Source organism: Dendrobates tinctorius, unplaced genomic scaffold (assembly GCF_039654945.1).
Source record: "Dendrobates tinctorius isolate UK_male_01 unplaced genomic scaffold, ASM3965494v1 ptg000068l, whole genome shotgun sequence".
In the NCBI taxonomy this organism is placed as follows: domain Eukaryota; kingdom Metazoa; phylum Chordata; class Amphibia; order Anura; family Dendrobatidae; genus Dendrobates; species Dendrobates tinctorius.
Genome location: NW_027361736.1, coordinates 2,494,028 through 2,516,955, shown reverse-complemented (window position 1 = coordinate 2,516,955; position 22,928 = coordinate 2,494,028). Strand labels below are relative to the sequence as shown.

General features: G+C 44.3%; 1 protein-coding gene across 3 annotated transcripts in view; it reads left to right on the top strand.

Moving 5' to 3' along the window:
- Positions 1–22,928, top strand: part of AP3M1 (adaptor related protein complex 3 subunit mu 1) — a 141,426-nt gene that overhangs the window by 60,823 nt on the left and 57,675 nt on the right. For all 3 annotated transcript variants that reach the window (XM_073581040.1, XM_073581042.1, XM_073581041.1), the window contains exons 2-4: positions 16,425–16,700; positions 18,505–18,676; positions 22,325–22,462. In XM_073581040.1, coding sequence (XP_073437141.1) covers positions 16,425–16,700; positions 18,505–18,676; positions 22,325–22,462 — 586 coding nt within the window. The remainder of the gene's footprint in view (positions 1–16,424; positions 16,701–18,504; positions 18,677–22,324; positions 22,463–22,928) is intronic.

Sequence of the window (22,928 nt, the reverse complement as noted above, 5' to 3'; positions counted from 1 at the left end):
GCGGATGCAGCAACACTTTTCAAACATCACTACGGCTAAAAAGGATCGAGAAAAGGGCAACACGCTTACATCAGTTGCCTCACATTACCTTGTGACACACAACTCACAATGGCATGGAACAAGAATTCTAGGATTGGAATCTGTGCAACCAGATATCAGGGGTGGTGACATCACACTGGAGCTCCTTAGACGAGAATCCAAATGGATCTTTAATTTGAACTCTTTAGCCCCTGTCGGCTTAAACGAAGATCTGTTATTCACAGGATTCTATAAGCAGAATTGACTTCTTCTTTCAAGAGTGTTACACTTGAAGGACTGTTGGATTATTTGAAGTATTAGATATTGCTCTACCTTTGGTGTTCTTTTGGGGGGTTTTGTGGACCTCATGATGTTTTCTACACCTATATAAACAGCATACCAGCTTTGTTTATACATTTTCTTGTATTGTTGTACTTTAAGATTATTTTACCATCCATCCCCTCAGGTCACTTCTTGGTTTCTCTTACATTATGTACAATCCACCCCTTGTCCCCTGCTTTATCGGTGTACTTTGTGTAGGAGTGCCCTGGTTATCTGGATCATTGGGGTGCATCCCCTGCGCTGTGGACCCACCACGGGCCACTATACATTGCGACCATGCCTGTGGCCATGTAGTAGAGTTGCAGGGGTATGCATTTCATGGTTGCTTCATCTTGTTACCATTGGGTGTTTTGCATATATTGTTTGTCTTTATGACAACTTGTATTCAATCTATAGGTAGACCATTAAGAGCCTCCAGTGGACCTCTTTTTTGAGGTTATTTTTGAGGTTATTTTTCTCATTACACCTTTACATGGGTTTAGACGGGATTGGCTCAACAATATTAGTGGATTTTAGGATATTTATCCACTTGTATGATACTATCGACCACTATGACTTGCGGCTATCTATGGCCCCACATGTGGCTGATTACCATTTTATATGCTTTTTTTTTTTTTTTTTCCCCCCAAGTTTTTTATAGCTGGACGGACATTGTAACGGTGCATCATTCTTATGCACGGTTCCTTTCATCATTATACATGCCTACTTTAGAGTTTTGTCTCGCTGACCTTAATACATTGACGCATGCGTGGTGTGGTATCTGTTTTGTACCATCGAGGTTATTTCAGCTGTGCCCAGATGCAAAAATGAGCGCTTTATATCTTCATATGATCATTGGTGTTTATGGGCTGAGTTATGCCCTTTGCACTTTATATCTACGCTTCCACATGTGCGTATTACAATGTATCGCCATTTAACTATGGAATTGACCATTGATTATTAGTTATGTGCAACAAATCAGTGGTCTGGATTGACCTGATAAGTGCAGGTAGGATTCTTTTCCTGTCATCGTGGTTTGGCGCATGCGTAGTAACTTCTGGATGCCGGTTGCCATAGATATTATTGTTTTTACATGCCTGCGCAGTGCCTTCGATCTGTGGGCTGTAATCCATTTCCTGCTGGCCCATATGCAGCAGAGTTGTATATTGGCTGTGACGTTTTCGCCGTCATCACATGCCGGCGCTTGCGCAGTGCCTCCATCCCGTTGGCCGGAATGCACTTTCTATTTCTATTGACTGGCGCATGCGCAGTAGCGTTGAATACCGACTGTGACGTATTTCCTGCCATCACACGCTGGCGCCTGCGCATTGTCTCTCAATATGGCCACTGGACGGCTTCCTGCGCTTACAGGACACTTATACATCTCTTGGTTATTCTGGTGAGTGATACAGCTGTACGCTATTAACACTCTCACTCCGTGTGCATATAAAGACGTGTTGCAGCTACACTCAGTACCCCTGACGAAGCCACTGTGGGTGGCGACACGCGTCGGGTATCTTGTTCTCCCTGAGGTTGCCCCACATGGACTCTGCTATTTTAGGTTACTCTACATACCATTACTCATGGTTATAGGTTCCTTCTACCAAGGTTTTTACACCTGTCTGGGTTTATTTTGAATTTGGGGATGCACCCATCTGATGATGACTATATGTATGTTTTACAATTTCTTCCTGATAGGCATTCTGGGTTATGGTGACCAAGTGTACTTTTTATATTCAACCTATTTAGGGGTCACAATTACCTCCGAATAATTTCAAGTGTTTGGACTGAGGGATTGTACAACCCTTCTCATTTCTCGATACACTTGGTCACCTTTTGGTATGCTGTTTATACAGGCAGGTCCTTTGTGGAGTACACCTCTAGGGTGAAGGCTCTATTGCGAGCCAGTTATGTGTTTGTTAAGTCACATGTGTGACTTTTTAATGTTTTTACCTTTTGTGTGGTTTATACATGTCTAAATTAAAATAAAAAACTGTCTAATTAAACGCCAACCAATTGTCTGTGGTGATCCCCCTTGCATAGCCCATCCCTGTTTTTTGGTTGTGTTCTGTATTGTTCACCACGTGGGCGCCACTGATTGCTGTGATGTACTATCCCATCCCTGGGAATTAAGTCCCCGGGCACATGGACGGGATAGTACGTCACATGGCAGTTAGGGGTTAAAGATACTTATCCAAAGCAATTTGCAGCTGTAATTGCTGCAAAAGGAGGCTTTACAAAGCCTATGCACACTAAAAGCCTATGCACAAAAAGCCTATGCACACTTTAGTTATGCACACTAAAGTTTTCAGCTATTTTCTAGTATTTGTTTGGTGTACAACAACAAGAAAACCAAATATTCACAGTTGTAGGCACGTTCTTTACATTAATTGATGCTAATGTTTAAAAAAAACAGTGACATTCCAGGTTGTGAGGTAGCAAAACATGAAAATGACAAGGGGGCTTACTTTTGCAAGCCACTGTATGTGAGAGGGGGGATGGGATGGTGGTACTGGTGGGATAACCTGGAAAGCACATTGATGAAAGGCGCAGACCAACACCTGCACCTTGTCTGCTCTCGGGTCTGGGAATATGTGAAAAAAGTAGCCAACCATACGAGAGAGTAGGCGGTGGTGTCCGAATGGTGCCTCCAGGTTTCAGTGAGAGACAGGAGGTTAAGGCAATTAAAAGGCAAGAGGTCGTGTTATATGCTATCCTGGAATTTCTGAATGCACAGTTAAGAGACATGAGAAGGCACACACTGAATGTTTAAAAAAAAAACTAGGGTTTTTATATGAAGCAGGAAGAGAGTTATACTGTATATATTAGTGGAAGGAGGGTGAGAGGTGAGATGTCACCAGCTACAAGGAGAAGGAGTATGTAAGCAGAGCCTGTTCATGGGAGAGAGACACTGATGTGGAGAAAGTTCATATAATATGTAAAAGGCCTGTATATGTGGGAGAAATCTGTATCTAGGATATAGATGAAGCAGAGAGAGCTGAGAAATAATGTAATACAAGTGAACACGAAGCTTATTTGCTTGAATATCTGACATATACAGGTGCTTCTCACAAAATTAGAATATCATCAAAAAGTTAATTTATTTCAGTTCCTCAATGCAAAAAGTGAAACTTATATACCGTATATACTCGTGTATAAGCCAAGTAAAAAATATTCTCTCTCTGTCTCTCTCTCCGTCTCTCATCCCCGGACTGCGGTTCTTCAGCCAACTAATCCGTCAAAAAACCGGACCGCTGCCATCCGTTCACTTCAGTTAACAACGCATCTGCTTTCCGCCATTTTGGCGGATTTTAACTGACGACAAAAAACTGAAGTGTGAAACAGGCCTTATGAGGGGTATTTTATGTATGCAGCATCTTAGGCCACCATTAACCCCTGTGCATCATATGGGGGTATTTTATGTATGCAGCATCTTAGGCCACCGTTAACCCCTGTGCATCGTATGGGGGGTATTTTATGTATGCAGCATCTTAGGCCACCATTAACCCCTGTGCATCATATGGGGGGTATTTTATGTATGCAGCATCTTAGGCCACCATTAACCCCTGTGCATCATATGGGGGGTATTTTATGTATGCAGCATCTTGTGCCACCGTTAACCCCTGTGCATTATATGGGGGATATTTTATGTATGGAGCAACTTGGGCCACCGTTAGCCCCTGTGCAGCATATGGAGGGTATTTTATGTATGGAGCTTCTACTTAGGCCACCATTAACCCTTGTGCAGCATATGGGGGGTATTATGTATGGAGCATCTACTTGGGACACCATTAACCCTTGTGCAGCAATATATGGGAGTATTTATCCTTGGAGCATCTTGTTGGGCCACCATTAACCCTTTTGCAGCATTTTATGGGGATATTTATCTATGGAGCATCTTTTTGGGCCACCATTAACCCTTGTGCAGCACCACCCTCGGCTTATACACAAGTCAATAGGTTTTCCCAGTTTTTTATGGCAAAATTAGAGGGTCGGCTTATACGTGGGTCAGCTTATACACGAGTATATACGGTAATATATAGTCATTACAGACAGTGATCTATTTCACGTGTTTTATTCTTGTTAATGTTGATGATTATGGTTTACAGCCAATGAAAACCCAAAAGTCATTATCTAAGTAAATTAGAATACTTTATAACACCAGCTTGAAAAATGATGTTAAAATCTTGAATGTTGGCCTACTAAAATGTGTTCAGTAAATGCACTCAATACTTGGTTGAGACTCCTTTTGCATCAATTACTGCATCAATGCGGCATGGCATGGAGGCGATCAGCCTGTGGCACTGCTGAGGTGTTATGGAAGCCCAGGTTGCTTTGATAGCAGCTTTCAGCTCATCAGCATTGTTGAGTCTGTTCTCTCTCATCTTCCTCTTGATAAGGTCAGGTGAGTTTGCTGGCCAATCAAGCACAGTGATACTGTGGTTTTTAAACCAGGTATTGGTGCTTTTAGCAGTGTGAACAGGTGCCAAGTCCTGCTAGAGAATTAAATTTCCATCTCCAAAAGCTTGTAGGGAAGGAAGCATAAAGTGCTCTAAAATTTCCTGGTATATGGCTGTGCTGACATTCATCTTGATAAAACTCAGTGGACCTACACCAGCAGATGACATGGCTTCCCACAAGCCATCACTGATTGTGGAAACTTCACACTAGGCCTCAAGCACCTTGGATTGTCTCCACTCTTCTCCAGACTCTGGGACTTTGATTTCCAAATGAAATGCAAAATTTACTTTCATCTGAAAACACCTTGGACCACTGACAACAGTCCAGCTCTTTTTCTCCTTGGCCCAGGTAGGACTCTTCTGACACTGTCTATTGGTCATGAGTGGCTTGACACAAGGAATGCGACACTTGTAGCTCATGTCCTGGATACAACTTTGTGTGTGGTGGCTCCTGAAGCAATGACTCCAGCAGCAGTCCACTTCTTGTGAATCTCCCCCAAATTTTTGAATGGCCTTTTCTTAACAATCCTTTCAAGGCTGTGTTTATCCCCGTTGCTTGTGCACCTTTTTCTACCACGCTTTTTCCTTCCACTCAACTTTCCATTAATATGCTTGGATACAGCACTCTGAACAGCCAGCTTCTTTAGCAGTGACCTTTTGTGGCTTATTCTCCTTGTGCAATGTGTCAATGACTGCCTTCTGGACATCTATCAAGTCAGCAGTCTTCCTCGTGATTGTGGAGCTACTGAAACACTAAAGGACCTTTTTAAATGCTTAGGAAGCCTTTGCAGGTGTTTTTTGTTAATTATTCTAATTTACTGAGCTAATGACTTGGATTTTCATTGGCTGTAAGCCATAATCGTCAGCATATAGGGGCATAATCTATTGAGCATTTTATGGGGGCATAATCTGAGCATCTTATGGGACAGCATATGGAACATAATCTATGGAGCATCTTATGGGGTCATAACCTTTTGAGGCATAAATACCTTTTTTATCTTGTTGGGGATATATGCAAAAAGCCGCGGTCCGGTCCGATGGGCGTGGCTTAGTCGCCTTCTTTCCTCCGCCCTCCTCGCCTTGCTGAACGTAATCTTCATCTGTGAATATCACAGATAATGTTGGTTTCCGCGCTTGCTCATTGTAAAGGCCTCCAACGCCTGCGCAGTATGCTTTGCCCAACTGTGGGCGAAGCATATAATCGCTACTGCGCATGCACCAGTATTTTCCAGCGTGGTCTATGCCACCCGGAAGTCTTCACATGCAGAAAACACTTCTGGGGCATAGATCGCGCTGGAAAATACCGGCGCATGCGCAGTAGCGATTATATGGTTTGCCCACAGCTGGGAAAAGCATACTGCGCAGGCGCCGGAGGCCATTACAATGCACACGTGCGGAAACCAACGTTATCTGTGATATTCACAGATGAAGATTATGTTCAGCAAGCAGAGGAGGGGGGGAAAGAAGGCGACTAAGCCACGCCCATCGGACCAGACCGTGGCGATTTGCATACATCCCCAACAAGATAAAAAAGGTATTTATGCCTCAAAGGTGCGGGGTCAGGGGGAATAAAAAATCCTAATAATCTTTATTTTTTATATAGCGCTAACATATTCCGCAGCGCTTTACAGTTTTGCACACATTATCATCGCCTCCCCCGATGGGGCTCACAATCTAAATCTAATAGAATCCTTATGGGATGCACAATTGGGTGATATCTTTACATGATATCACTAAATATGGGTGACAGATTGCCTTTAACAAATCACTGACTTTGTGTGATTCTGTTTTGAAGGCAACAGGTGGTCACACCAAATATTGATGTGGTTTAGATTTCTCTCATGTTCATTCACTTAGCATTTTGACAAAATAAACTATGAACACTTCTATTATTGAAAGCATTTGTACTTTGCAGCATTTATCCACACCTATCTAACACATTTGCCCAAACTTGGTATATATAATTTCTTTTGCTCATACTGTTTCATATAAGATTTATCCCCACTTGTGTACATTAAACACTTGCGTTTATTTGTATATACAAATGTATAGTTTGTATAGTTTTCTCGTTAACTTGTTCTTCGATCATTATTTGTAGTCATCGTTATTGGGCACGTTTATCAGGAGTTTCAAAGGTTGCTATTGGACAAAACGTTAAGACTTGGTTTTATGAGTGTTGTATGTCAGGTCAGGTAGGCTCTAAGGGAGGTCTCACCTGATGGCTTTAGGCTAAGTGCACACGTAGATTTTCCTCCTGCGGATTTTTCCGCGCAGATTTGAAGAAATCCGCAGGTCAAATGACCTGCATTTTTCCTGCGGATTTCTTCCTTTTTTATTGCAGTTTTCCAGCGGTTTTTGTGCGGATTTCCACTGCGGTTTTCCCCCTACGGATTTGGAGAATGGAGCAGGTGGAAAACCACACAAAAGAAGTGACATGCTGCATTTTTGGTACCGCACAAAAACTGCACGGAAAAAAACGCAGCGTGTGCACAGCGGGTTTTTTTTTCCATTGATTTACATTGTACTGTAAATTGCGGATCTACAGCGTTTCTGCGCGTAAAATCCGCTGCGGATCCGCAGTAAAAATGCATCGTGTGCACATGGCCTTACTATGGTGACTGACTAGATTGTAAATCTGAACGACCAAGTATCTACTGTTTTACCCTTTGCCACGACAGCACCCACTGGAGAGAGGGATCCGCCCATAGGAACAGGAAACCTACAGAGATAAAAGAGGGTAAAAAAATAAAAAACAAATCTGAACTGAGAAAAGTAAGTTAATGTGTATGCACAATGTAAGTGCATATTAACACATGACCATTAACCAGAGAAAACAAAAAGCAAAAAACACAAATATCCTGAACTAAAAGTAAAAAATATACTGCAAATAATGCATAAAGGTAATAATAATAAGGGTATTTAGTAAACATAATTTTGATCAAAATAATGAACAAGCCATCCCGCCACGTCACGGCAACCCTTGTGGGACAGTCCCTAATCTAGTATTTAAAACCTTTTCACTTGCCAAGTGGCGTGAATGTGAATAAGGGTCGAGCGGCTGAACCACTTGTAACAGCTTAGGCCAGACTGGATGGCTTTCCCAGCTCAGAAAGAGGGCGGTCACACCCATATATGCACTGAATGCACAATGAAATGAATAAAAAACAAATCTGAACTGAGAAAAGTAAGTTAATGTGTAATAATAATAATAAATTTTATTTTTATAGCGCCGACATATTCCGCAGCACTTTACATTTCAGAGGGGATTTGTACAGACAATAGACATTACAGCATAACAATAATCACATACAGTAGATTATAACAAATACCAAGAGGAGTGAGGGCCCTGCTCGCAAGCTTACAGTCTAGGAACCATTAACCAGAGAAAACAAAAAGCAAAAAACACAAATATCCTGAACTAAAAGTGTTTTTTGCTTTTTGTTTTCTCTGGTTAATGGTCATGTGTTAATATGCACTTACATTGTGCATACACATTAACTTACTTTTCTCAGTTCAGATTTGTTTTTTATTCATTTCATTGTGCATTCAGTGCATATATGGGTGTGACCGCCCTCTTTCTGAGCTGGGAAAGCCATCCAGTCTGGCCTAAGCTGTTACAAGTGGTTCAGCCGCTCGACCCTTATTCACATTCACGCCACTTGGCAAGTGAAAAGGTTTTAAATACTAGAGTAGGGACTGTCCCACAAGGGTTGCCGTGACGTGGCGGGATGGCTTGTTCATTATTTTGATCAAAATTATGTTTACTAAATACCCTTATTATTATTACCTTTATGCATTATTTGCAGTATATTTTTTACTTTTAGTTCAGGATATTTGTGTTTTTTGCTTTTTGTTTTCAGAGATAAAAGAGGGTGTTCCGCCTCTCCTCCGCAGTTGGTTTCCTGTTCCTATGGGAAACCACAGGATTCTTCTACACGGAACATACCTGGGCCAGGGAGCCGCCTGTGCAGTCTCAGTGGGAACGACGGGGGAGTACTGTAATCTGGCTACCCCCTCGTCTGAAGCAGCAGCAGCATCAGCACTGGCAGAAACAGCGGGTCCGGGGAAGGTCGCCCGCGGTTTCCTTGCAAATACACATGCCGCCGGGGTCCAGATATGGCCGTCCCGGCCCGTGTGGGAGCATGGGGCCGGAGGAAAAGTGTACAGCCTCCGATCCCCCTATGGCTTCAGCGCGGCCCCAGAAGGAAAGACATAGATGGAGGGGCTGCGCACATGCAGGGCCGACACCGGATATGGTAAGGGAGAACTTCCGGGTTAGCCGGAGATACCCAGCTACAGATTGCACGCACGGTCTCGGGAGCATCGCGAGACTGCCCAAAGGCAGCTGCGAGGGGAAAAAAAAAGGGAGGAGAATAAGCAGCGCGGGCCGGCGACTGGATACCAGACCGCGCACACGCTAATTAGCCGCGCCCACCTTGATGAGGCGCCCCCCGGGGGGAGGTACCAAAGGGTAATATAGTGGAGCATAAAAAGCCCTGCAGCAGGGAGCCCAGCGTGCAAGCATGTCTTCCCCAGGACAAGGCACGCATCTCCTGGCAGGTGACAGGGCAGCATCCAAGGACCACTCTGGCAGAGGTTCCTCGGATAGAAGCCATGACAACAAGCCTCCATCTCAGCCTCCTGATCCGGTACCTACAGCTTCTCTGGGTGAGTGGACGACACTCTGCCTATCAAGCTGACAAATACTCTTTCTCTCTCCCTTTCGCTCTCCTTCGCTCCCTCAGGCTAAGAAAAAAGAGAAATAAAAAAAATAAAGAATATGCCCTTTGTAGACGCCTCCTACCGGACACTTACACTAAAAGGCTCTGTAAAAGATGCATTAGCGATACTGCAAAACAAGCATCCGCGTCAGCCACAGATATAAAGGCAATAAGGGAAGAGTTACAGGCCCTAACCCAGTCTAGTAGTACTCCTACACATACTAAGACTAAAAAGCAGACTGTGGCCAGCTCAGACTCGGACGAGGCTGGAATCTTTGATAGCTCTGATGCATCCACATCGCCATCCTCCTCAGATATGGAGGGGCGTTCTTGTTTTCCCTTAGAAAGCATGGACAATTTAGTAAAGTCTGTGAGAAACACCATGGGGTGCACAGAGGCAAAGGGGCCGCAAACAACGCAGGAGGTAATGTTTGCAGGACTTACTGATTGCAAGAGGAGAGCCTTGCCTGTTATACCAGCCATAAAAGCTCTGGTTGGGAAAGAGCGTGAGAAACAGGACCAGAGAGATTACCTCCCCTCGGCCTCCAAGAGAAGATACCCCTTCAGTGACGAGGAGTTATTAACATGGTCCAAGGTCCTGAAAGTGTACGCTGCGGTCGCCTCTACCTCAAAGCAGTCTTCTTTACCGGTAGAGGACGCAGCGGTACTAAAAGATCCACTTGACCGCAAAGCCGATGCCTCACTGAAAAGGGCTTGGGAGGCAGCTACCAGCACATTCAAGCCAGCAATAGCCAGCATTTGCACGGCTTGTTCTATGCTGGTCTGGATTGATCAACAAGACCAGCAAATAGCCCAGGAAAAACCTCCAGGGACAAATTACGAGCCGCTATTCCCTTGATCCGTGGTGCGGCTGCATTCGTAGCTGACGCCTCTGCTGACTCATTACGTCTGGCAGCCAGGACAGCAGGCTTAACAACGCCAGGTGTAGTCTGTGGCTTAAAAGCTGGAGAGTCGATACGCAATCCAAGGCAAAACTCTGCGCCATTCCTTGTGAGGGTGAGTTTCTGTTCGGGAAAACCCTAGATGAGATCCCCCTCACCAAGGTGAAGGAAAGAAAAAAGGGCTTCCCTAACCCCTCTCTCCCATTTTATAGGAGGGCATTTAGGAGACAGCCATTTGGTAGAGGAAGACCAGCGGAAAACCAAAATCGTTGGTCCACAAAGGATGACAAAAACAAAGGTGCCATATTTAAAGGTTCCTCCTTCCGTAGAGACACACTAAAGAGCCAGTCCCTCCAGTAGGAGGAAGACTGAAATTTTTTTCACCAAGAATGGGAAAAGATCACAGCCAGTTCTTGGGTCCTGGACACTGTTAGGCAGGGGCTAAAAATAGAATTTCATCATGTTCCCCATAATGCGGTTATTATAACATCTCTCAGCTCACCAATCCAATAGCGGATCCTTGAAGCTGAGATTTTAAGCTTATTGGGCAAAAAAGTATTGGTCCATGTACCCAAAGGACAGGAAGGGAGAGGATTCTATTCTCTTTTCCTGGTCCCTAAACCAGATGGCTCATTCAGGACAATCATCAATCTAAAAAAGCTTAATACATTTGTCAAAAACCATAGGTGTAAGATGGAGTCTATTAGATCTACAATTAAGCTTCTGTTCCCCAATTGTATGATGGCCGGCTTAGATTTAAAAGATGCCTATTATCATCTTCTCATCCATTACAGATATCAGAAATACCTCAGAGTGGCGGTCTCCCTCAATAGCATCATACACCATTTCCAGTTTACGGCCATGACATTCAGCCTTTCCATCGCACCACGAGTCTTTACGAAGGTGGTGTTGGAAGTAATGGCCTTCCTACGGCAAAAGAACACCTTGATAGTACCTTATCTGGATGACTTTTTAATAATAGGGAACTCAGCTCGACAAAGTAGTAGACGAGTTAATGACACAATCTCATCCCTACAGGCTCTAGGTTGGATTATAAACTTCAAGAAATCCAGAGTCGAGCCGCAATCCGTCCAGTCCTTCCTAGGTCTCCAACTGGACTCCATAAAGCAAAAGTGTCTGCTTCCACAGGTAATAATCTCAACTATCAAAACAAAGATCAGATTAGCAATGGACAAACCAGGCATGTCCATAAGGGGAGCAATGTCCCTCTTAGGGTCCCTTACCTCCTGTATTCAGGCGGTTCAGTGGGCCCAGTTCCATACCAGGGAACTGCAACACCAAATCCTCCGAGAGGAAGTTTTTGCCGGAGGGAATTTGGCAAAGAAAATCACCTTATCCCAAACAGTCCTAACTTACCTAGCATGGTGGTTAGATGACAACCTATCGGGAGGAGTACCATGGGTAATAACACCTTCCTGTATAGTTACTACCAATGCCAGCCCTACTGGATGGGGGGCTCATATGGGAGGGACCTTCTCCCAAGGCCGGTGGGATATAAGCGAGAGGCAGGATTCCTCGAACTTAAAAGAGCTGAAAGCGGTTAGTCATGCGCTATATCACTACTTTCTGCAGCTACAAGGGGAACATGTGAGAATCCTTTCAGACAACACCACAGTGGTAGCATATCTTAACAAGCTAGGCGGAACTTGATCGGACAGCCTAATGTCTTCCGCAAGAAAGATCTTATCCTTAGCCGAAAAACAATTTTTCTCTCTCTCAGCTCTCCACATAAGAGTAAGAGACAGTTCGGAAGCAGACTTCCTAAGTCGCAACACGTTACGGCAAGGAGAGTGGTGCCTGAGCCGGCAAATATTCGAACACATCGTGTCACTGTGGGGCCTTCCCCAGATAGGTCTCTTCGCCACCAAACAAAACAGACAGGTGCGAAGGTTGGCCTCCCTGAATGTGGCAGACTGCCCGGAAATTCTGGATGCCCTCCAAGCCCCATGGCGGTTCGGACTGGCATGCTTTTCCCCCAATCATAATACTGCCGCAGGTCATCAGGAAGATCAGGGCAGAAAAGGCAAAAGTAATCTTAATAGCGCCATTTTGGCCCAGAAGGCCATGGTTCTCATGCCTACAAGCAATGTCACTGACAGACCCTTGGTTGCTTCCCTCAACCCCCAAGGTACTCTCTCGAGGGCCATTCTTCCATCCTCAAGTGGGCAATCTCCACTTGATGGCTTGGAACTTGAGAGGGAAATGTTGAGAGCAAGGGGGTTCACGGAGGGGCTAGTCAATACTCTCATACAAAGTAAAAAATTGACTACTACAAAAATTTATACCAGGTTATGGAGGAAGTTCCTAGAGTTCCACACATCTCCGGAATCTAGAGAAATCCCGATAACACCCATTCTAGAATTTCTACAAAAAGGGAAAGATCTAGGGCTATCTGTCTACACACTAAAAGTTCAAGTGTCTGCTCTAGGGGCCCTCTATAATCATAACGTGGCAGGCAATAGATGGATATCCAGGTTCATCTCTGCCTGTGAATGGAGCGAACCAGTACATATACCCAGAGTGCCTCCCTGGGACTTAAATCTGGTACCAGATGCCCTAACAGGTTTCCCCTTTGAACCATTAGACTCAGTATCCCTTAAGCACCTATCTCTTAAGACGGTACTCTTAGTGGCACTAACTTCAGCCTGGAGGGTCATCAACATACAGGCACTTTCAATAGAACCTCCGTTCCTATTAACATTCCAGGATCAGTTGATATTAAAACCAGACTCCTTATATCTGCCAAAAGTAGCGGGGAAATTTCATAGGTCGCAAGAAATCCACCTCCCTTCATTCTTTAGTAACCTTTCTACTCCAGAGGAAGAGAAATTCCATACACAAGTCGTGAGAAGAGCAGTATTACAATACAATGAGAGGTCTAACAGCTGGAGGAAGAGTAGGGCTCTATTTATATCCTTCCAGGGCCAGAAGTAGGGCTATGGAGTCACACGGGGTACCCTATCTCGGTGGATCAGGGACGCGATCTATCTGGCATACTCCGCGAGAAATGAAGATCCTCCGGAGGGTATCGGCACATTCCACAAGAGCTATGGCATCCTCATGGGCGGAGAGGGGAGACGTCGCAATCGAGTCTATATGTAAGGTTGCAACTTGGTCAGCGTCTTCTACCTTTTATAACCACTATAGGGTAGATTTATCATGCTCATCTGACCTAGCCTTTGGTAGAGCGGTCCTCAGCACGGTGGTCCCTCTCAGGTGAAGGTCTCTGAAAGTCTCTCCAGTGGGTGCTGTCGTGGCGAAGGGTAAAAAGCCGGATTACATACCGGTAATGCTCTTTTAATGAGTCCACGACAGCACCCGCTCACTACCCTCCCTAGAAGATAACATAGTGTATATACACCTTCTTAGATATAGAATTGATAAATTAAAATATTGAATAATATAATGGCCTAATAATTGGCTGTCCTCTGGGTACTCTGAAATCCAACTGAGGAGGAGAGGCGGACCTCCCTCTTTTCTCTCTGTAGGTTTCCTGTTCATATGGGCGGATCCCTCTCTCCAGTGGGTGCTGTCGTGAACTCATTAAAAGAGCATTACCGGTATGTAATCCAACTTTTCATTTATATGGAATTAACAAAAAAATGATTAAGGGGATTGTCAGGGCATAAAATACTGATGACTTTTCTCAGATCTGCCGCACCTCCGCCAATCGGCTGTTATCGGTGGTGTCTGGATGTTAATCTTTAATGGAGCTGAACAGCAAAGCTGCATAGATAGTGGATGAGTTGTTTCAGAGAGCTGTAGATCAGCTGCGAGTTATCTGAATAGGTGCCGTTTTTCAGTGTTTGCCACACATTAAATGGATTTGTGCTGTTCAACTCAAAGGGGGTTGTGCACTCCTAGGACAACCCTCTTCTCAATCTTAATGTTTGCCCCATTAAAATATATACCAACTATGATGCCGGTGCTATTCCTGCTGTCATCTCTCACGTTCCCGGGGTTCACCTGAGGTTGTTAAATCACTTAAGCTCTGCGCCCAATCAGCAACTGCATCAGTGTCCCGCCTACGAACGTATAAGTAATCAACAGGAAGTGAGGGCTGCTGCTGGCCGCTCACTTCTTGATTACTCATGCGTCCAAAGGTGGGAACAGTGATGTCAGCTCTAATTAGCCGCAGGGCTCACGTGAAGTAACAACCGTATGTGAGCCCCAGGAACGTGAGTGAGGCTGAGCATGAGTAATCACATACTTGTGGTCACATGACCACTCGGTCATAGCACTACAGAATTGTGGCTGCAGAGCTGAGTAAAATGGAGTTTTTATTTTATTTCTTATTTCTGTTATGGAGATATTAGCTTGTAAAGCTTTGATTATAATTTATCATGATTCCAAGGGGGTGTTACCAGAGATTTGTCTCTGGGGTCGTATGCTTCTCGCGTTGCATGACATTGACCAATCGTAAGTGGGCAACAACACAAGGGAAAAAACACACCCATTCCCCACATCTTTCCGCAACCAGTATGAGGGAGGGGGATACTGCATAACTTTGAGTAGAGAGCTGAAAAGGTGTTTGTAATGAGACAAAGCTCCCGCTACCAGTCCCTGCACCCCACCTGGCTGCTGTGATACAGAAACTGAAAATGTTAGTAATCACACTCGCTACTCCCAACACTTGTAGTCACTCTGCAGTGAGATCAGACTGTAGTCTTAACATTTCTCACACTGAGAAACCTGCTCTAAGCTATTGTGGAGCGTGCACTTTTTTCTGCTACATGTCTGCCTGACTGCTTATGATTGGACTTATCATAAATTATAACCTAAACTTTACAAGTGTATCACTCTTCATGGAGAGGAGAAAATAATAATAAACACATTTTTTTAATTTTTGTTCTAGAAAGTTCAAACTTTTATGAATAGAAACATGTCACTTTTTGCATTATTATTAATTTTGAAATTCACCAATCCATCTTTTTAAAGGGACCCTGTTCACACTCTTTCTGCAGTAAGTCTGGTAGTTCCGTCTGACTCCCCTTAAACTTAAGATTCCCATGGAACACTGACAGTGCCGCAGAATACAAAGATAAGATCAGAGTTAAGAAGTTTCTTTTCTGCACTTGTTTGTTCGCTTGTGAGCAAAAGGACATGTTCAGAGAAAAAATACCAATGGTAACTGAAACCCCTATCACACTGCAGAAATCCAGTTGGAACGGCATTTGATTCTTCAAAGACCATTCAGACAAGTCGTCTTGATGTCAGGGATTTGCAGTAACTTGAAAGATACTGATAACAGAACATTTTTCCCTGTGGATGATTAATAAATGCTTACATCTATGCCTTTCACCAACTGAGCATCCCAGGTGAAAATTAGATGATTTGAAACTAGTGAGTGATATCTTTCCATCCGTGGCACGTACTGTATTTTTCGGATTATTAGATTCACTCTTTCCCCTCAGATTTGGGGGGGAGGAATGGGGTGTATTTTTATAATCTGAAAGTAGCTTAGCGAGCAGGGTTGCTTCTGCAGGAAGCTAGCGACAGCGGGCCCCAGGCTTGGAGAAGGGGGATTTCGGCAGCGGAGGTCTTCGAGAAAATGGCCTCTGGAGGGGGCCCATGCACAGATTGAAAACTCTGTAGCTGAGATCTCAATCTGCGCATGCACCACCTCCAGCTGACATTTTCCTGAAGTCCACCGCAGTAAAAAGGATGGGAAGTGTGGGAGCACGGAGCCAACCGCAGCCTCCCATGATCGAACACCCCCCTCCTCAAAGCCTGGGGCCCGCAGCATCTCCCGCCTCCTGCCACCAGCTCCCTGCAGCAGCAACCCTGCCTCCTGGTATCCCGCTCCAGTGCAGTTGCGCCCCACTCCCCTGGTAAGCTACTTTAAAAGCGGACTATAAACGCGCCATTATTTTGTTAAGCAAAAAAATGTTGCTCATTTTCCTCCCCAAAATTTGGGGTGCGTCTTATAATCCGCAAAATAAGTACCGTATATATGTATAACATGTATATTTTCTCTGCAGAAAATGATCCACAGCCTCTTTCTTATCAATGGATCCGGTGACATTTTCTTAGAGAAGCATTGGAAAAGTATTGTGAGCCGTTCCGTCTGCGACTACTTTTTTGAAGCACAGGATAAAGCGGCAGATACTGAGAATGTGCCCCCGGTCATTCCTACGCCACACCACTATCTTATCAGCATTTACAAAGACAAAATATTCTTTGTGGCAGTAGTTCAGAGTGAAGTGACACCACTTTTCGTCATTGAATTTTTGCATCGTGTTGCAGACACATTCCAGGTAATCTTTTTTAGAAATGCCCTAAATTTAATTCTTAAATGTTTTTTTCAGAGATTAAAGCATTAAGAAGTCTCAGTGTTGGCAGCATTTGTTTATCATTGTCATGTCACGTGAGTGCTGCAGATAATTGTCAGCAGTTGGCCAACTGCGGCATTTACTATTCCGTCGGAAGGAAAATTGAGATATTGAGGAGCAGCAGCCGATCAGCGATTGCTGATTGCCTTCAGCATGGACATGGCTTAAAAGGAATCTGTCAGCAGGATTTTGCTCTTTAAACTATATACAATTTCAGGTTGGCATCATTTTAATGATTAAAATGATACCTGGGTGACTAAATCCGTCTTGTGGTTGTTTAATCTTTATTTTCAAATAATGAGATTCTCCTGCTGTGTGTCTTTCTTTATGTGCTGCTCTGTTTAGGTATCATCTGTATGGCTTTTGACAGGGCACTGATCCCTCACTGACCTGCCCCTTGTTTTACATACTACATATCATATTTTGGGGTTACAAAAAAAAGTTACATTCATCAAAATGGCGGCCGCGCCTGTGCAGTAGCAGACCCCGCCCTGGAGCATGAGCATGTCATTAACTCAAAACTGAAAATACAGATTAAACAACAACCACAAGACTATTTCATCAACCAAGGTATCATTTTATTCAGTATAATGGCGCCGACCTGACACTAGGTTACTGTGCACAATCCTGCTGACAGTTTCACTTGAAGGCTATGGGCACACGTCTGGAATTCTCACGGATTTTATGCATTTTTGCCACGTTTTTTCACCGCGAAAACGCTTCAAAAACGCATAAAATAAGCAACCCATTGTATTCAATGGCATTCCGCACATGCTGTGCTAATACTGCGTATTTTTCCGTGGTGGAATCGCATTGCATAAAAATATGCAACATGCTTATTCTTTTTGCGGAATCACTGGAATTCCGCACACATAGGAATGCATTGTTCTGCTTAGTTTCCGCATGTGGCTATGCCCACCATGCGCAAAGTGGAAAATGTGCGGATGGTACCCAGGGTCTGGAGGAAAGGAGATTTTCGACCAGGCTCTGGGTACCATATCCCTGTAAAAAATAGCATTACAATAAAGAATGGCGTTATTCTCACTTTCCGGCGTCCCCAGGCCTCAGCGATGCTCCCGGCAAGTCCCGTTCCCAGCGATGCCTTGCGACAATAAACTTTGACGTAGCGGTTTCGCAAGATCTTGTTTAGTGCTATATGACCACAAGAAAACATATAGGAGTATTTCCTTTCAACACATTTCTAGTATATCAGAAGTTCACCCCATAGATGCCTGCTATATAGGAGTCCAGAAAGTAGAACCTGCACCCATAGGAAGAATGCAGAGAGACGGGTATACTGTAAACTCAGCTACAATGGAGATAGGCAAATGTATAGACCTCCACCTGTAGCTCTTACAGTATACATGTTCCTGCTGTGCCAAACGGGTCCAGAGACCCAGATCTACTAATATTATGTGAGAGACAGCCATGCTGGCACTCCGTCTCTGTTCTCTGATATGGACCCTACATGTGCGCACACAGTTATGTCTGAAACCACATGTTTGTGGGCCACATTTGGTCCGTTGGCTGCAGATTGTGCATATGGACTCTTGAATCTGACAATCCAAAAACAATAGCGGCTCTCCTGGGAAGTTTCCTCCATCACAAGTTTAGTGTGAAGAGGAATACCTGTTACTTCTTCATGTTTTGATCCCAGGCTTAGTTCTTTTCACCGGAGTACTAGTATCTGCTGTGGTTAAGTAGTAATATTTTTATAACTGTCTGGCAGGATTACTTTGGAGAATGCTCCGAGACTTGTCTGAAGGACAACGTGGTCATTGTGTATGAGCTGCTTGAAGAGATGCTGGATAATGGCTTTCCTCTGGCCACAGAGTCTAATATTCTGAAGGAATTGATCAAGCCCCCTACAATCCTGAGATCCGTGGTAAACTCCCTCACAGGTGTGTGACAACTTTCCAGAACTGAAGGTGCATTGTGACTTTATTAGCCAGGGTGTGGTAAGAATGAATCCTGAATGATTCCTTCTATTATTTAGGAGGGCTTGGACACCATAGCGTAAAAGAATACACTACTCTGAAATGCCTTTAATTCGCAGAGTAATGTAGTGTCACCGACACTCAGTCTCTAGACAGCGGATGTGAGCTGGATGTGTATGTGTGTAAGGAGGCTGAAGGTAAATGGTGACTTGGCAGATTGTTGACTGAGCAATCACTGCTCTCCATGTGGAGTAAGTGAAGCCGTTACTAGTGACACGTGTTCTGACACGTCCCCAATGAGCATGCTTGCCTGTTTATTTCCACAAGTATTAGAACATTTCATCACTTTACTCCATGTCCTCTGTTCTTATTGTGAAAGTTTCAATTTCCTTTTTTTTGCCAAAAAGAGCGTAAAAATAATCCAATACTACCACTCTAACCCTCTTTTTCTCTTTTGCTGTTTTAAAAACCTGAGAGTGAAAACTCCAGCTTAACAATGTGTTTCAGGAACCCATCCTCTAGCACAGTGGTGGGCAATTAATTTTCCTGAGGGGCCTCATGAGAGACCATGACTGTTGTGGAGGGCCGAACTAATAGCTTGAAATTAATTCTGCTCAATATTAATTTATTAATATTAATGGTATCTATTAATATTGAGCATAATTAAGCAGGGCTGTGGAGTCGGAGTCGTGGAGTCGGAGTCGGTCTCATTTTGGTGGAGTCGGTATAAAATGGACAGACTCCGACTCCTAAAATATATAATAAATTGGGTACAGTAATTCAATGCAGGATGTGCTGAATATTTTTTCATAGGAGTTTGGGAAAGTTATGAAATGTCCTATAAATGGCTGTTATATTCCTGATCTAAGGCTACATTCACACACAGCGTTTTTCCTGTGTTTTTTGAGGATACGTTTTTCAGCTGCAAAAGCTGATCATCTTTTTAAAAAAACTGCATCACCTGAAAGGTTTTTGATCTCATAGATAATGTTTTCAATAGCAAAAGCAGATTAGAAATCTGCTCTATCCATTTATCCATATCTGTCTATCCAAATCGTATCTGTACCAAAAAGAATGAAATCCGGGTAGCACACCAATATATATTCTGTTCTATCTAAATATCTTGATTATTGGACCATAAAAATGATTAAATGTCTGAGGTTCACATTGTACTACAATAAATTTTTCACTTAAATATAAGCAATATGTGTGGGAGTCGGAGTCGTGGAGTTGGAGTCGGAGTCGGTGTAAGGGAAATTGAGGAGTCGGAGTCGCAGGTTTGGCTTACCGACTCCACAGCCCTGTAATTAAGTATGCTGACACCACCCTATATATCTTTGAACTCCCTCACAGACCCTTATATACTGCATGAGCCTCATACAGCCTACTACATATGCGGCATGAGCCCCACACTGCCTCCTCCATATGCGGCATGAGCCCCACACAGCTTCCTTATATACGGCATGAGCCCCACACAGCCTCCTGTTATGATTGAGTCACCGTAGGAGGCAAAAACAAAAATGCTAGCTAAGTCCAGAAAACCAGAGAGGTTGGCAGCTATCGGATTGCAGACCCCTGATCCTATCACAACAACTAACAGTAGCTGTGGGGGGTTCCTACGATGCCCTAGACCCCTCGATCACAGCCGGAGAATTAAATAGGCCTAAAGAAAGAAAGGGGAAATCTAAACTGCCCCAGAGCAGACCCCAAAGCAATAGGCAGCCCCCAACATATAATGACGGTGAAGCAAGATGAAAACACTAACACAGACAGAAAGATAGACTGAGCAAAGACGGGGCCCAAAACTACCTAGATAGGAAAGGACAGGAAGGCTGCTGTCTGCAATCCGTGAAAAACCCTATGAAGATAAGAGCCAACAGACTGACAGTGAAAAAGGCCCTGAAGACGCTAGGCTTCAAAAAAACTATGTCAGTACTCAGGAATATTCTGAAGACAGAGCAACAGGCAAAAGGAGATTCAGCTCATCCCAGCAGGGAATGGCAGAATCCAGAAAAGCAAGGTAAACAAACACAAAACATAAATGCAAACAGGCAAAGCAAAAACTTACCTTTAGGGAAGCAGGAATCAGACTGGTGTCCTAGAAGTCCACAGAGAAATCACCCGCAGGGCAGAAGGGCGTCGGCAGCCTTATATCCAGTCAGTGACTCCACTCAGCCAGTCATCCTCATTAGACTCAGGTGCCTGATAATCAGGCTCATTACCTTCCTTTACCAGAATAGGGAGTTCCCCAGACCTCAGTGACGAAGGGGAAAATGAACTCACAACAGCCTCCCCGTGTACGGCATGAGCCCCACACAGCCTCCCCGTGTACGGCATGAGCCCCACACAGCCTCCACGTGTATGGCATGAGCCCCACACAGCCTCCCCAGTTTCCCCATAAACTGCATGAGCCCCACAGTCTCTCCACATACTGAATGAGGCCCCACACAGCCTCCCCTCCCCATATATTGCATGAGTATACCTCATTCCCATAGCCTCCCCGTGTGCAGCATGTCACCCCCATAGCCTCCCTGTGTGCAGCATGACACCCCCATAGAATCCCCCACGTTCACCCCCATATTTATACACATAGGGAAAAAAACACCACATACTCACCTCGGTCCCGTTCCCTTTTGCCCTGCCTCTGCTGCTGTCTCAGATGAGCTGAGTCTCCGGCGGTACACAGCTGACGAGATGAAATGACGTCATCGCGTCAGCTGTTTCAGGCCCCTCCTCCACCAATGCTGACTGCGGGAGACAGCGAGCGGGTGGGAACGGTGCGGCCAACCCCACAGCTGCCACGGTCCGTGGGCGGGACTGAGACAGCCAGAGGGCCGGATGTGGCCCGCGGGCCGCACTTTGCCCAGGTCTGCTCTAGCATCAAGTTACTAAACTGAAATTGTAGTGGCCGGTTATCTGAGCCGACGTGTCTAACTCTAGGCCAATTTTATTTTCATTTATTCCCTCTGCTCCCATGAATATTTCAATTTGAATTTTTTGCTTGTCTCTCTACATCCAGCATCCAATTACAGAGATATGGGCTGTTTTATTTAACAAGCCCTCTGTGTTTTTTTGTTTTATGCCAAAAGGGCATTGCTCAGATGATTCTCTGGAGGCATGTCTCTAGAATGTTCTTCTGCATTGTCACCTTGTGAGAAGCCCCCCTTTTGTGAAAACCATAAATATTGGCACATTGAGCGCATTATAGAAAGATCCATATCACCAGAACTTTATGGTGGATATAAAATAGAAAAGCTAAATACTCAAAAGCAGCATGCATAAAATGTAGAGAACTGTACATTTATAGCCTGATAACAGATCCTCTTTAACTGTTTGTGCTCTCATTCAATACTCTTGTTTGTTTGGTTTTTTTTTTTTTAAGAAAAAAAAATCTGTGGGGTGTTTTTTTTTTTTTTTCAGAAACAATTCCACACTTGCCCAGGGGCTATGTCTGGTGTTGCAGTGGAGATGGGTTAAACTGCAATACCAATCATAGGCCATGTTCAAATGTTGCAATGTCTGTAAAAAAACACACCTTTTTCTTACTCCTGGACAACCCCTTTTAAGTATGTCAGATTGCCAGCTTCTCATTTATAATCTCATGTTTTAAAGGGAGCAGCAATATGGGGGAAACCCTGCCAACTGGACAGCTGTCAAATATACCATGGAGGAGAGCAGGAGTCAAGTACACCAACAATGAGGCCTATTTCGATGTAATTGAAGAAGTGGATGCAATCATTGACAAGTCAGGTAATGCATGTCTTTCTCTATCAGCCATATAAAGAGAAGGCTGGTAGTGCAATAAGAGACTGCGCTGCTGTGGTAGAATTCAAGGTATCTTTATTGCCAACGCGTTTCCTGAGCCAGTCCCAGCTCACTTCATCAGGGTATCTTGCCCTGATGAAGTGAGCTGGGACTGGCTCATTAAACGCGTTGGCAATAAAGATACCTTGAATTCTACCACAGCAGCGCAGTCTCTTATTGCACTACCAGCCTTCTCTTTGTACCAAGTCCTTGGACCTCGTGCAGACTGCTGCAGCTGTTTTATGCGATTATAGGTGTTGTGACTCTCACAACCCTATCAGGTGAGCCTAAAGGCCCTGTCTCACTAAGCGATATCGGTAGCGAGATCGCTGCTGAGTCACAACTTTTGTGACGTAACAGCGATCTCACCAGCGAGATCGCTGTGTGTGACAGCGATCAGCGAGCGGCCCCC